This window comes from Ochotona curzoniae, unplaced genomic scaffold (assembly GCF_017591425.1).
Source record: "Ochotona curzoniae isolate NIBS_2020 unplaced genomic scaffold, NIBS_Ocur_1.0 contig_2692, whole genome shotgun sequence".
Lineage (NCBI taxonomy): Eukaryota > Metazoa > Chordata > Mammalia > Lagomorpha > Ochotonidae > Ochotona > Ochotona curzoniae.
This window is the reverse complement of record NW_024465556.1, coordinates 17,480,582-17,494,652: the sequence shown is the minus strand read 5'-3', so window position 1 is coordinate 17,494,652 and position 14,071 is coordinate 17,480,582. Positions and strand designations below refer to the sequence as shown.

The window sequence follows — 14,071 nt, the reverse complement described above, 5'->3', positions numbered from 1 at the left end:
TGTACTTTCCTACCATCTTGTTCTTTATCCTTTGCCATAATCAAACTAAGTTTGGAATTCTGCAAATTAGAATGAACTCATCATTTTATAATTAGTTTTACAATGATATAATTATGTGATTTAAATTCTAATTCTCAACAGTAATTGCAGTGGTACATAAGGCATTAATTTACAGCTGAATATACTTACCACAATCCCAGATAACAAGCAGAACTTCTCAAATAGTTGATTATTACACTTCTGCTTGCTAACACATTAGTGTCCTGATTAGTCCATGAGCTACCTCTAAAGTTTATGCACTTCATATTTCAGTAGTTCTGCTAAGGTACACGTATCTAAGACAAGAATTATATCAGATGTCAGGAATTTCATTAGCACTAGGTTCCTTTTACAGTTCATTTGAGGGTTATTCAGAAGTTTATGGAAAATGCATAGTATCAAAAACCTACATGTATTTTTTAAATGTGTTACTATAATAAATGTACTTTAAAAAATTTATTTGGATGGCAAAAGGGGAGAACATAGGTGCTGTCATCACTAATGCACTTCCCGAATGTCTTGACGGGGCAGAAGCCAAATCCAGGAGCTGTGAACTCAGTCTTGGTCTCCCACATGAATGGCAAGAGCCCAGCTCTTTGAGTCAACACCACTGCTGCCTAGGGTCTGTAACTAGAGGGAAGCTGGAATCCAGACCTGCAGCCAGGAGTCCAATGCAGGCATGAACATGGAACCCAGGTGAGGCCTACACCTGTCTCTAAATGTCCTTAATTCTATGAACCTTTTGAAGTGCCCTCAAACTGTATTATAGGAATCATGGGTAAGCCTTAGCAGACTACAATAATTAAGGTTTAATAGTAAAACTGAAGACTTCAGAGAAAGAAGTAGAACTCAGAGAAAGTGGTGGACATAAAGAATGGTACAATAATATCTATCACTATAAATAATATTTGTCACTTTTACTAGTTGTTGAATGGGAACCTCTTTGTTTTCAGAATTTGTTCCACAACAAACCATTTATTAAGTTTTTCTTAATGTGACTTGATGAGTACAAATTGTGAAAAGATCAGATCTTTCTAAATTAGAATTTAAAATGAAAATTTTAAATGTTTATCATAGCAAGTATTAGTGATGGTGAGTTATAAATTGACAATCAGCACAATTTTTTTCCATATATCATGTCCCTTTGTTTTTCTCTAAATTAGAGAAGTCAGTGTTAAGGCATTACCAACAGAACTCATAAACCTCATAGATTTGTAGTTAAATTTTGAGGGCAGTTAAATTTAAGTTGGTCTGACGTTTTTTCTCAAAATGAATCTCCTATTTTATGCAGTGTTTTTGCCCTGTTGCAACGGATTTTTCTTTTTCCACAGCTGCTCTGCATAATATATTTCACCAAATTCTTAACATTTTTCTTCCCACATTCCCTGCTTACAGTTTGTGCTCTCTACAGTATCAGTATTCCTTTGAAATCTACTCTGCATCTTTTCTCATGGGGATTTGATTTGCCACCTTCCAGGACCTCAGTGCCAGTGAGTATGCTTCCCAACCATGTCATGCTCCTCAAGGCAGGTACGTTACAGCTGGGTCCAGATGTAGGTGGGAAATCAGATTATGAAGTCACATAGGAGCACTGCCCTAACAGCTTCTGATTGTCCTTGAACTCAGTTGGAAGGGAGCTAAGGATGTAAAATCGACTTTCCAGGATCAGCATCAGCATCTGTTATAAAAATGGATAAAAGTGTGCACTGAATTGATTCTTATTTTCTGTTCCTGTAAGTACTACACATCTTTAGTCAATAACAGAAATGTTAGTCTTGCTGACTTTACTACAGAAACATCTGTATTTTGTTTGAAATAAGCAAACAGATGGGATCCTTCCAATGATGATTGAGAGAATACCTTGTTTTCCCTTCAGGAAAAGTGAGTTCACAGATTAATTCTCTTATTCTTCATATGGTTGATTGCCTTTTGGACTAATATATTACTATCCTCTTGGAGTATCAATTTTCTTCTTTTTTTTTTATAAAGATTTATTTTTATTATTTTTTCATTGGAAAGGCGGATATACAGAGAGGAGAGACAGAGAGGAAGATCTTCCATCCGATGACCCACTCCCCAAGTGAGCGCAACGGGCCGATACTATGCCGGTCCGAAGCCAGGAGCCTCTTCCGGGTCTCCCACGCGGGTGCAGGTTCCCAAAGCTTTGGGCCGTCCTCTGCTGCTTTCCCAGGCCACAGGCAGGGAGCTGGAAGGGAAGCGGGGCTGCCGGGATTAGAACCGGTGCCCATATGGGATCCCGGGCGTGCAAGGCGAGGACCTTTAACCACTTGCGCCATCGCGCCGGGCCCTAAAATAATGTTTTTTTTTAAGATTTATTTATTTATTGGAAAGGCAGATATACAGAGAGGAGGAGAGTCAGAGAGAAAGATCTTCGTCCAGTAATTCACTCCCCAAGTGAGCGCAACGGCTGATGCTATGCCGATCCGAAGCCAGGATCCAGGAACTTCTTCCTGGTCTCCCACACGGGTGCAGGGTCCCAAAGCTTTGGGCCGTCCTCAACTGGTTTTCCAGGCCACAAGCAGGAAGCTGGATGGGAAGTGAAGCTACTGGGATTAGAACCGGCACCCATATGGGATCCCAGGCGCGTTCAAGGTGAGGACTTTACGTGCTAGGCCACGCCGCCGGGCGCTCAATTTTCTTCTTCTTTTTTTTTTTTTTTTTTTAAAGATTTATTTTTATTATTTTTTCATTGGAAAGGCAGATATACAGAGAGGAGAGACAGAGAGGAAGATCTTCCGTCCGATGGTTCACTCCCCAAGTGAGCGCAACGGGCCGATACTATGCCGATCTGAAGCCAGGAGCCTCTTCCGGGTCTCCCACGCGGGTGCAGGGTCCCAAAGCTTTGGGCTGTCCTCGACTGCCTTCCCAGGCCACAGGCAGGGAGCTGGAAGGGAAGCAGGGCTGCCGGGATTAGACCCGGCGCCCATATGGGATCCCGGGCGTGCAAGGCGAGGACCTTTAACCACTTGCGCCACCGCGCCGGGCCCTCAATTTTCTTCTTAAGCATGGATTGTTAAATTCTGTTTGAGCAGTAGTATTTATGTTTGGGCTTGGGGGAATTCATCTTGAGTCTAGCTTCTATGCAGGAACTCCAGGGGTTTCCTGTACCTCTGGGCTAAGGGCATAGCCTTTCTAGCCAAATACTGACATCTGAACGATTCTGAGGGGTTTTTGTCTGAAGCTGTAAACTGAGAACAGAAATGATGCCTTGAGTGAGAGAAGTCCAGGAAGCAGTTTCATCTTTCCTCGGTGTGCCCTGGCCTTTGGTGAGCTGGAGAGTGTTGACAGTCTTCAGCTCTTTTGGCAGAGAATGAGGAGGATCAGAGAGAGAGACGTCTGCAGGCAGGCAGCCAGGTCAGTACTTGCCTCGTTAGGGAGACTTCATCCTGTCTGGTGGACAGGGCACACTTAATCACTGAGCCCCAACATTTCAGCAGTTTGCAGAGGAAACTGATACAAATGGACAGGTGCAAGTGAGCTGCAACCTAGATTTGAGGAGATCAAACACTCACTTCACTTGGAGGAAAGAGAAGGAAGAAAGTCGAGGGCTTAGTAGGGTAAGTTACTTTCCGTCAACCTGTCTGCTTGCTTGCTTTATAATTGAGTGAAGTATTTATCACCCTAAGAGGTGTTAATCACTGATTAAGCAGCTGAATGTGGTCATAATGGCAATGTCCTTAATAGAGTTTTTCTTTTTCTTTATCCTCTCTGAGGCGCCCCAGGGACCAACTTTATGCTCCCTTCTGCTCCCTAGTTCTCCAGTTCGTTTTCAATTTGCTGGCAAATTAGAAAAAATTAGATGGGCCCTTTTGGTCTAGAGATAATGAAAAAACAGTTTTAGGTGAAATCAGGGCACTTGGTTACAAGGAGGGGAGGATAAGAGAAGAGACCTAGGTCAAGAAATATGTTAATATTTTAGTTTGTGATTTAGTCATGGTATTCCTATGCAGTGGAATGTATGACTCTTCTCTAGTTCTTGATGTTAGCATTTTCTTTTTCATTTGTTGGGGAAGAGTTCCCTTTCTAGATAGGGTAAACTCTGGAAAATTCTGGGAACTTAGCATAACACTTTCCAATGTAATTCTTGTGTCTCTGTCTCCCGCCTTCTCCTCTCACCCTTCCTTTGTTTCTAAACATACTCTGAACTTGGCAAAGGTTGGTGTTTTCTACAGCAAAGTCAGAACCAGAAAAGCTATGTTTGGTTCTAGTGTACACAAACTCAGACATGAACTTGATGATATGTGTGTGTACAGACACAAATACCCAAAACTGACTTCTTCCCATCTAACTTGCCTGCTGGGAAGTTCGCTCATTTATAGACACAGAGGACACGGTGACATTGGGAATTTCACCACCATTCTTCCCAAGCAACGTGATTCATTTTATCTCCAGCCATGTCCAGCAGTATCCTTATTGCCAAGATTAAGCTTCCATTGGAGACCTCTCTGGAAATACAGTTCTGTGAGACAGTACTTTTCTGACCTTAATTGGCTTTCACTAAAGCAAAAAATGAAAGGCTTTAGTTTAACCCAGAGAAGATATCTCAAAGATACTTGCTTCCATACCTGTGATTAAAATCCTCATTCCTTCATGGTTTAAGGACCTGTTACCTTGCCTGAAGGGAATATGTAGACAGAGCAGAGAAGTGCTTTTCTAGAATGGCAGTGGTTCTGAAAATTTGTTGAGAATGGTGATGATTAAAAGTAGAGGGCATCACTTTTTAATTGTATTTGGGATTAGTCGTGCTGTGTCCTAAAAACCTGACGTAAGTAAAATTCCGCAAAGGAAAAAATGGAAGGTTACATCAGATGTTTGAAACAGTATCCTGAGGTATTCCATCCACTCATAAGTAAAGAAACATGAATAAGGGTTGTGTCCTTTAAGCCTTTGGATAATTTAATATCATTAGATACAATTTCTTATTCGTTGGTGGTAATGAGGATGTGGCACACAAATGAGATTGCTAGTCTCTTGTGATGTCTCAAATCAACCATTCAGCCTCGGGATGAGGATGGATAGAGGGAGCCTCTGCTTGGGACTCATATCTCATTACCTGACTTCAGATTCCATCTCTGCTTTCGGATCCGGCTTTCTGCTAATATCTGCCTAGGGAGGCAGCAGGTGATGGCAGTAGGGTCCACCCACAGGGGGAGTTCCAGATGAATTCCTAGCTCCTGGCTTCATCTTTGTGCAGCCTCGGCTGTTGTGTGCATATTTGGAGAATCAGCAGATGTGAAATTTCTCTTTTTTCTCTGCTTATTAAAAGGTGGATGAAAGTGTAAGCACAAAGACAAAGAAACTTCACATTCATTCCTCCATTAGCCTTAGGGCAAGGATTTGCAGATGCTCTGTTTTAAGATTTAGATATGAACTGATGATTCAGGGAGGTTTTTGTTTACTTTTGCCATCTACATCTCAGATGCATGATGATTTTGGACTTCCCCCTTCCCCCCAACAGAAATAGTCTGGAAGGATCTAATGTTGGACCATTTTTGTAACAAAACATGATTGGAACTTTCTTACCTCAGTTACTATAGAGATAATCACTGGCAGTGTTTTTATCCTCTGTTGTTTTCCTGTCCCTAATAACAGTTAAGAGGGAAGGGATAACTTTTTACTCTCTTGATCTCTATGGTTTTTCTCTCTGACTCTCTTTTCCTCCCCACCTCCCTGTATTTCCCTTCCTCCCTTTCTTCTGAAAATTTTTTATTTATTGGAGAGGGAGATAGAGAAGGGAAAGTCTCCCTTCTGCGATACCTACAACACTCGGGGCTGGGGTGGTTGAAGGCTGGGAGCTGGACAGTCAGTCCCTGTCTTGCATGTCCATTAGTGTGGCAGGACCTAATCACTGGAGCCATGTCCATCGTTTGCATGCCAGTAGGAGGCCACAATCAGAGGGTAAGCTGGGACTCAACCCCAGGTGTGATGTCCCAAGTGCTATCTTAACTGCTAAATGAAATACCCACCTCTGTTCCCTTTAGAGGTAAAATTCATATAGCACAACTAATAAAGAATAATTAAATGGCTTTCAGTACATGCTTGTTTTTCACTAAAAGGTTTTTATCATCCCAAAAAGGAATCTCGTAACTGTTACACAGCTATTTCCCAGTTCATCATTGTCCAGTCCCTGATAGCTGTCAATCTAGTTTGTATCTCTAGATTTACCTCTTGGGTATTTCATATAAATATCATCATTATAACATGAAAAGATTTCTGTATGGATTCTTTCCTTTAGCACAATGCTTTTTCAGGTTCATTGTAGCATGTTTTAGAATTTTTTTCTTTTTATAGCTTGATGATACTTATATGGAAATGAATATGTATCTCCCCAAGCTTATTTTTTTTTTAATATTCAACTGAACTTTTGGATGACTTTTTTCCTTTTTGTGCTATTTTTTTTCTCTTTTTCTTGAATAGCACTGCTGTTAACATTAATATACAATAATTTGAACCCCTGAGCCTATGGAATTATATCATGAAAATTAAAAAATTTTTTTAATTAATAGAAAAAAAGAATTTGGGTAATTTCAATTATTTGGAGTATATTCCTAAAAATGAAATTACTGAGTCAAGTGATAATTCTTTGTGTAACTTTTTGAGGAGCCGCAGTGGTGTTTTCTATACTGGCTGTACCATTTTTCATTCCCACAAGCAACTTATGATGCTTTTGATTACCCCATATTTTCATCAGCATTAATTTCTTTTTTTTTTAATAGCCATCCTACTTGATATAAAATAGTATCTTTTTGTGGTTTTGATTTTAATTTTCTTAATGACTAATTGAGTGTATTTTTGTTGTCTGCTTGCACACATTCTTAGGAGAAAAGCCTTTTCAAATACCCTTCTCATTTTTTAGTTAGGATATTTATACATGTGTATAGTGTATATAAATTCCTTTTCAGATAAATAGTTTTCCCCCTTCTGTGGGTTGTCATTCACTCTGCTGATGTCTTTTGATGCACAAGCTTTGAATTTTGATCTGGTCTGATTTATCCATTTTTTTGTCTTATGGTTTTTGATGTCATACAGAAGAAATTGTTATGAAACCACTCCCTGTATTTTCTTTTGAGGCTTTTATATGTTTGTCTCCTGTGTTTAAGTCTTCATACTTAGATTCAAACTCCAGTCCCCAACGTAAATCCTTCTCTGTTTGTATGCTCATTTCTTCTCAGTGCTTAGAATTCCTTTTTCTCCTCTCCATGTGCTGAAACTGTTCCCACCTGTTAAGGTGTAGTCCACTTGTTTGGTGAATTCTTATAGCTCACCCAGAGACTCTCTTCTTTGCTCTAATAAGCAGCCATATAGTTAACTTCTAACCTCACTGCAGGACTTTTCAGATGAGAAATATGGTTTTCATATTTGTCTCCATATTTTATGTTGAAAATTATTTTACCTTTTATCAATAAATATGTGTTTAATGAATGGGTTGGTTTTTTCCTTGATGTTCCATTTTTACTTATCTTTTTAAAAGGTGTGGGAAAACACAAGAAGCAAAAGAGGATATCACATGATCCCCAGCTAAATATGAATCTAAATTCCACCTCAAAAAGTCTCCCATAGGCAGTTTTGCTGGTAAAACCTGACCTGTTTTACTATAAAGCTCAGCATGTGGTGCACATTTTACAAATATTTCATTTAGTTTTTACTTCTTGGTTTATTGCTTATACATGTAGTGATAGGTCTTTTAAAAGAATATTGTGTCGGGCCCAGGGTGGTAGCCTAGGGGCTAAAGTCCTTGCCTTGCATGCACTAGGATCCTGAATGGGCACTAGTTTGTATCCTGGCTGCTCCACTTTCCTTCCAGCTCCCTGCTTGTGGCCTGGGAAAGCAGTGGAAGACGGCCCAAAGCCTTAGGACCCTGCACCCATGTGAGGGACCCAGAAGAAGCTCCTGGCTCTAGGCTTTAGATCAGCTCAGCTCCAGCAGTTGTAATCACTTGGGGTGTGAACCAGTGGATAGAAGATCTTTCTCTGTATCTCCTTCTGTCTGTAAATCTGTGTTTCCAATAAAAATAAATAAATCTTTATATATAATTTGTCCTCCCAATAAGATTATGTTAATTAATTCTATCAGTAGGTGGTAGTTTGAGACAACTTAAACCTCTGTTGCTTTTTGTCTCTTATGTTGACTTAAAATACTGTATGTTAATAATGTATGAATGAATTCTCTTAAAAATTTATTCATTACGTATTAGTCTAAAGGCCCATTTGACCATCTTCTGTTCAGAGTTAATCACTGTTACCAGTTTTCTAAGAATGCTACCAGACCTATTTCTATGCACTTATTTAGTAACATGTTTTCATATTATATACAAAACTATGTTACGCATTAATTGTTTTAAGATATAATTATTATTCTTCACAACTGCTTGGCAGTAATCAGTAAATACCAGATGAATACCTGGTCTTTCTAATAACCTGGGTATGAGAAACTAGAATGACAAATATAAGTCAAGTGTATAAAAATACATCAAAAGTGTCCAGTTTGAAAATTTCCGTTCCTTCTCTCCGTGCAGTCTTTAGGAGTTACTGGACAAACTATGGCTCCTCGATCCCAGAGACGAAGGCACAAGAAACCTTCTTCATCAGTGGTTCCCACAGTTGTCACCCCACCCACAGTTGGGACCCCTGTACCTCTAACTCTCTCAAAACCTGGCCCTAGTATTGACGCCTTGGGATTCTTCTCCTTGGAAAACAATGTCCCTGGCTTATCGCAGCTGATCCTTCAAAAGCTGAACATGAAAAGCTATGAAGAATACAAGTGAGTGTGTAGTTCTGTGGAAAAAAGGATGTATGCGGTGGAAAGAATTACAGGAGGTTAAATGGGAGTATAATTTAGGCAATGAAGAGTATTTGCCTTGAAGCATTTTCCCATTTTGACTTTGCCAGTTTTATTACTATAGAAGAAACAGAATTTACTTAAATGAGAATTGGCGGGATAGTTACAAGAATAGTTGGGAATGTATAGGAGGCAAGGTGGGGGAACATGGGAGGTTTGGGAGATATTCTTTCTCCCTGTTGCCACTCCTCCATGCTGTTTCCACAGGTTGGTCATAGATGGAGGGACCCCAGGATCAGGCTTTGGGTTCCGGAGTCCTCAGGAAATGTTCCAGAGGATGGAGGACACATTTCGCTTCTGTGCTCACTGTAAAGCACTCCCCAGCAGCCTTCCAGATTCCAAGGTTCTCCGGCACTGTAAGAGGTGACTTGTGTGTGGGGCAGGTAGGAGCAGCATTCAGAATTGACCCTGTACTGAGACCCCATTTCAAAACGAAAGGTCTAAGAGTTTTTGAAATAACTTGAGGAATGCTCCTCTTATATGATCCAACCTACAGGAAGATCAGAATGGAGTTCTAATCCTGCTTGTATTTTTGTTGTTGTCATGAAGTGTTCAGAGAAGAAACTGTAATATAATCCTCTACTCATTCTTCATAAGTGTTTAAGGACTAAGACCATATCTGTTCTGAAAGATACATAGAACATTTGTTGTTCCTGCCAGAAACTGATGGATCACTCTGAAAGGATAATTATGTTCCCATTCCTTCTCACCAAATAATAATCCCCTGATTTCATGTGACAATGATAATTGTTCTCTGCAGCATCTCTACCCACTCACCAATCTTTCTTCCTAGTTTGTGGGAATTAATTGCCTTTCTCGGTCCCCCTCACCCTCCTCCCCCATCACCTTTCTGGTCTAAGAACATGTATTTCCACGGTTTATTCTCTTAGGTGCAGAAATGTGTACTACTGTGATCCAGAATGCCAGAGGTCAGACTGGCCAGCACACAGGAAAGTTTGTCGAGAGCTTCGTCTTGTGGCCGTGGACCGTCTCATGGAATGGCTTCTGGTCACAGGTAAAGTGGCAGTATTGGGGAACTGTACTGTATATGTCATATATGTTCCTGTAGAAAACTATGAAAGCATGTTTCAGGTTAACAGAGTGACTTGGAGAGACTAATGATCACTAAGAGGGAATTTTGAAGTCAGGGAGGGTTGAAATCCATTCTATTCTTTCTTTCCTGCAGGTGACTTTGTCCTACCCTCAGGACCTTGGCCATGGCCAGCTGAAGTTGTACAGGACTGGGATACCTGGTTTTCTATGAGGGGGTCACAGTTAGATACTACACTGGATGCTGTGCTAGGTACTCATGCCATGAACACCCTGTGGGCCAGTGCAGGACGCCCAAAGCCAGACCCGGATGTCTTACAGGGCTCATTGAAGCGACTTGTGACCGATGCCCTGTCCCGGCCCCTGACACTGGGCCTAGGGCTCAGAACCATGAGGATAGACACTGGGAAGCCTGGAGGAGGCACAGTGCATGTGGTTGGTGCTTCTCATGTGGAGACATTTCTCACTAGCCCTGGAGACTATGATGAGCTTGGCTACATGTTTCCTGGTCACCTTGGCCTTCGTGTGATCATGGTGGGTGTAGATGTGGCTACTGGTTCTTTAAAGAGCACTCCAGCTTCAACTTTGGAACCTGGCACAGTTCAGCTTAGTGGCCACAGGGGCCTCTATCATGACTTCTGGGAGGAGCAGGTAGAGACTGGGAAGATATCCTACCCAGATTTGGTAGTCGCATTTCATCCAGGTAAGAGTCTTGGGCCAGGGCAATACTGGGTGACTCCATGAGGAATTTTTCATCCTGATTATTGTGACCACAGAATGCTATTGAATTGGTTTCACTAAATATAATCTGATGGTAGCTTTGGTTGAGCAGTTGCCATATATACTACACCTGGGTTCAGAATTTGTCATTGATGAATCTGGGGTGGTGGTTATGAGGGGTGAACAATGTGGGGTTTGGAGTAGACACAATCAAGGAATTATCTTGCTCTCAGGGTCTCCCTCAGCCTTTCTCCTATTTCTGTTTCCGTTTCTGCTTCATAGGTTTCCATGCCTCTGTGGATCTGATGGAGGCCTGGTTGCCCACCCTGCTGTTGCTTCGTGATTATGAGATCCCTACGTTGATTACTCTTTACAGGTGTTGACTTCTTTTTGTGATACATCCATGCCTCACAGCCCTCTTGGTATAGATCAGCTCACTTTACCCCCCGTTGCTCCATCTTCCTTTAGTAAGGATGATTTTCCTTTTTACATGTGGCTTTTCCCCTTAACAAAATCCTGGGCCAGTTCATCTGGTACTTAATTAGATTTAGATGTGGGATGAAGGGAAAGGAAAGTGTTTATCTGGTACCTCCTTAGGTAACTTTTAGGATTAATGACTACAAAAGTGTTAGGCTCTTGAACAACTTCTTTTCTAACTCCTTTGTATGCATCAGTAGAGCAAATGTTCTCACCTTTCTCCCACAGCCACCAGGAGTTGGCAGCTTCTTTGCAGATTCTGGCGGACCTGGGTGTGCACATCATTGCCTGTGGAGCCAATCCTTTCGCATCCCTCAAACCCGAACAGGTGTATTCCAACCCCAACAAGCAGCCAGTCTACTGCTCTGCCTACTATGTTACATTTCTTGGCAGTACCTGCCAGCTGGAGAAGAAATAATTGGAAGAGGCAGTGGATAGTGTGGGTTTAAATAGCTAAGCCAGATTCCAACTAGACTTGAGGGAGTGCAAGAATGAGCTAGTCAAGGAAGTTGTAGAAACCAGAAAAAAAGTTGTCAGGATAACAGGTTTTCTTTTTTTTCCTGGCTTTTTAAGAAAAATACCTCATTTTTCTGTTTTGGTTCAGAGAAATCTGATGTCCAAGATGTTCCTGCGTACGTCAGACCTTACAGAATAGATTATGATTGTTATCCCCTTTTCTACTGTAATAAACTCAGTTTGGCATTGCTTAAGTGATTTGTTTCATTTCTGAATGACTTGCAAGTATGACACATCTTCCCCAGCATCTCAGAAGGGCTTTCTCTCTTGCAGAGGAAATGATTAGTTTTCTGTGCCTGCCACTCTTAACACTCTTAACCTCCATCCACATTTCCTTTGTGAATGGCAGAAACTCAAGTACTTGGGCCATTAATTGCTGTTTCCCAAGTACATCAGCAGGAAGCTGGATCAGAATTGCAGAGTAGCCAGGATGCAAGCAGGCACTCTGACAGGGCATGCAGGCGTCCAACAAGCAGCTTAATCCAGTGTGCAACAGTGCCTGCCTCCATCTTTCTCTACATTGAGGACTGAAACATCCTGTCAGTATCCATTTCTGAAACCTTGTCGTGAGCTGCACATACAAACACACATCCAACCTGCCATTTTGATACAGACAGACAGGCTGTTGATACCCACTCTCAGGATAATTTTAAAATTCAATTATTTATTCAAAAACATTTACTACCTATCCTGTTGGCATTGTAAAGTGTTTTTGTGGAGGTAGGAAGGTAAATGACACATACTCTTAACTTCCTAGGAAAGGAAGTGATTTGTCGATAGAGATTATTTTAGCAGATAATGTGATATAAGAGAAAAGTCTTATAGTGCTAAGGAAGCAGAGTGAGAAAGAATCACTTTGCTAAATGGTAGTGAAGGGATTGTGAATTAGAATTTTATGAAACAAGCTATTCCACATGAAACAAGAAGGAAAGTTTGGAGGCAGAAAAAACCCGGAGTATTTTAGGGTACCTTGGAGCATTAGTATAAATTGAGTCTGAGCAGTTTATTGGGAATAGATTATGGATAGTGTCTTGCTTGTCATTCAGCTTAGACTTTATTTAGGCCTGAATATGAACCTTAGAGCCATCATCAAATATGTTTATGCCTTGGGAAACTCAAACTTATCTGAGCCATAGTTTTCTTGTGTAGCGTTTAATATCTAAATGTTCAAATTTGCATTAAGAGTTAAATGGAGGGACTGTGTTCAGGGTGAACCACCGCATGCTGGCATCCCTCATGGGCAACAGTTTGAGTCCTGCCTCTCTTCTGCTTCTGACTCAACTCTTTGATAATACCCTGGGGGAGAGGCAGAAGATGGCCCAAGTGCTTATGGGCCATTGCACCCACAAAGGAGATCCAAATGAAGCTCCATGCTACTAGCTTTGACCTGGAATGCTCTGATTATTCCAGCCATTGTGGTTTACTCCAAACAAGCAGATGGAAGTTATCTCTCTCCTTCTTTCCCCCTTTCTCTTTATAATCCTGTCAGAAAAAAAAAAAAAAAAACAAAAACACTGTGAGGGCCTGGCACAGTAACCTAGTGGCTAAATCCTCAACTTGCATGTGCCAAGATCCCGTATGAGCGCCAGTTTGAATCCTGGATGTTCCACTTACCATCCAGCTCCCTACTTGTGGCCTGGGAAGACAGTAGAAGATGATCCAAAGCCTTGGGACTCTCAGAAGACACTCCTGTATCCTGGTTTTGGATTGGCTTAGCTCTGGCCATTGTGACCTCTTGGGGAGTGACCCAGTGGATAGAAGATCTTTTTCAGGCCAGGCACGGTAGCCTAGCTGCTACAGACCTCGCCTTGCATGGCATGTGCATGGTGATCCCAGATGGGCACCAGAAGCCCCACTTCCCATCCAGCTCCCTGCTTGTGGCCTGGGAAGGCAGTTGAGAACAGCCCAAAGCCTTGAGACCCTGTACCCATGTGGGAGGCCTGGAAGAGGCTCCTGGCTTCAGATTGGCTCAGCTCCAGCCATTGTGGCCCCTTGGGGAGTGAATCTACAGACGGAAAATCTTCCTCTCTGTCTCTCTTCTATATATCTGACTTTGCAATAAGAATAAAAATAAATAGATCTTTGGAAAAAGAAATTGAGTTACTGTTTAATCCATAGTTTTGTTGATTGGTGTATAACCATGAGAAATGAAAACTTACACCAGTGTTTATAAGAGCCAAAAGGGTGAAAGCAACCCAAAATATTCACCAATTTATAAACAATTAAACAAGGTATAGTATATCCATTCAAGAAAATGCTGTTTGGCCACAAAAAGGAACAAAGTACTGATTCATTTTACAACATGAATGAAGCTTAAAAACAAACGAAAAAAGACTACAGATTGTAGGAATGAATATATGTGAAATGTCTCATAGGAGGTCTGTGGAGACAGTAGACTAACATCTGAAGA

General features: G+C 41.3%; 1 protein-coding gene across 1 annotated transcript; it reads left to right on the top strand.

Annotated features, from left to right (window-relative positions):
* The first annotated feature begins 440 nt into the window (after positions 1–440).
* MSS51 (MSS51 mitochondrial translational activator) lies at positions 441–11,855 on the top strand. Its single transcript, XM_040975952.1, has 7 exons — positions 441–1,529; positions 8,576–8,820; positions 9,106–9,261; positions 9,789–9,913; positions 10,085–10,651; positions 10,951–11,044; positions 11,374–11,855. Exons 2-7 carry the CDS (start codon positions 8,600–8,602, stop codon positions 11,561–11,563), a joined length of 1,353 nt encoding a protein of 450 aa, XP_040831886.1. The 5' UTR covers positions 441–1,529; positions 8,576–8,599; the 3' UTR covers positions 11,564–11,855.
* Positions 11,856–14,071: the final 2,216 nt, after the last annotated feature.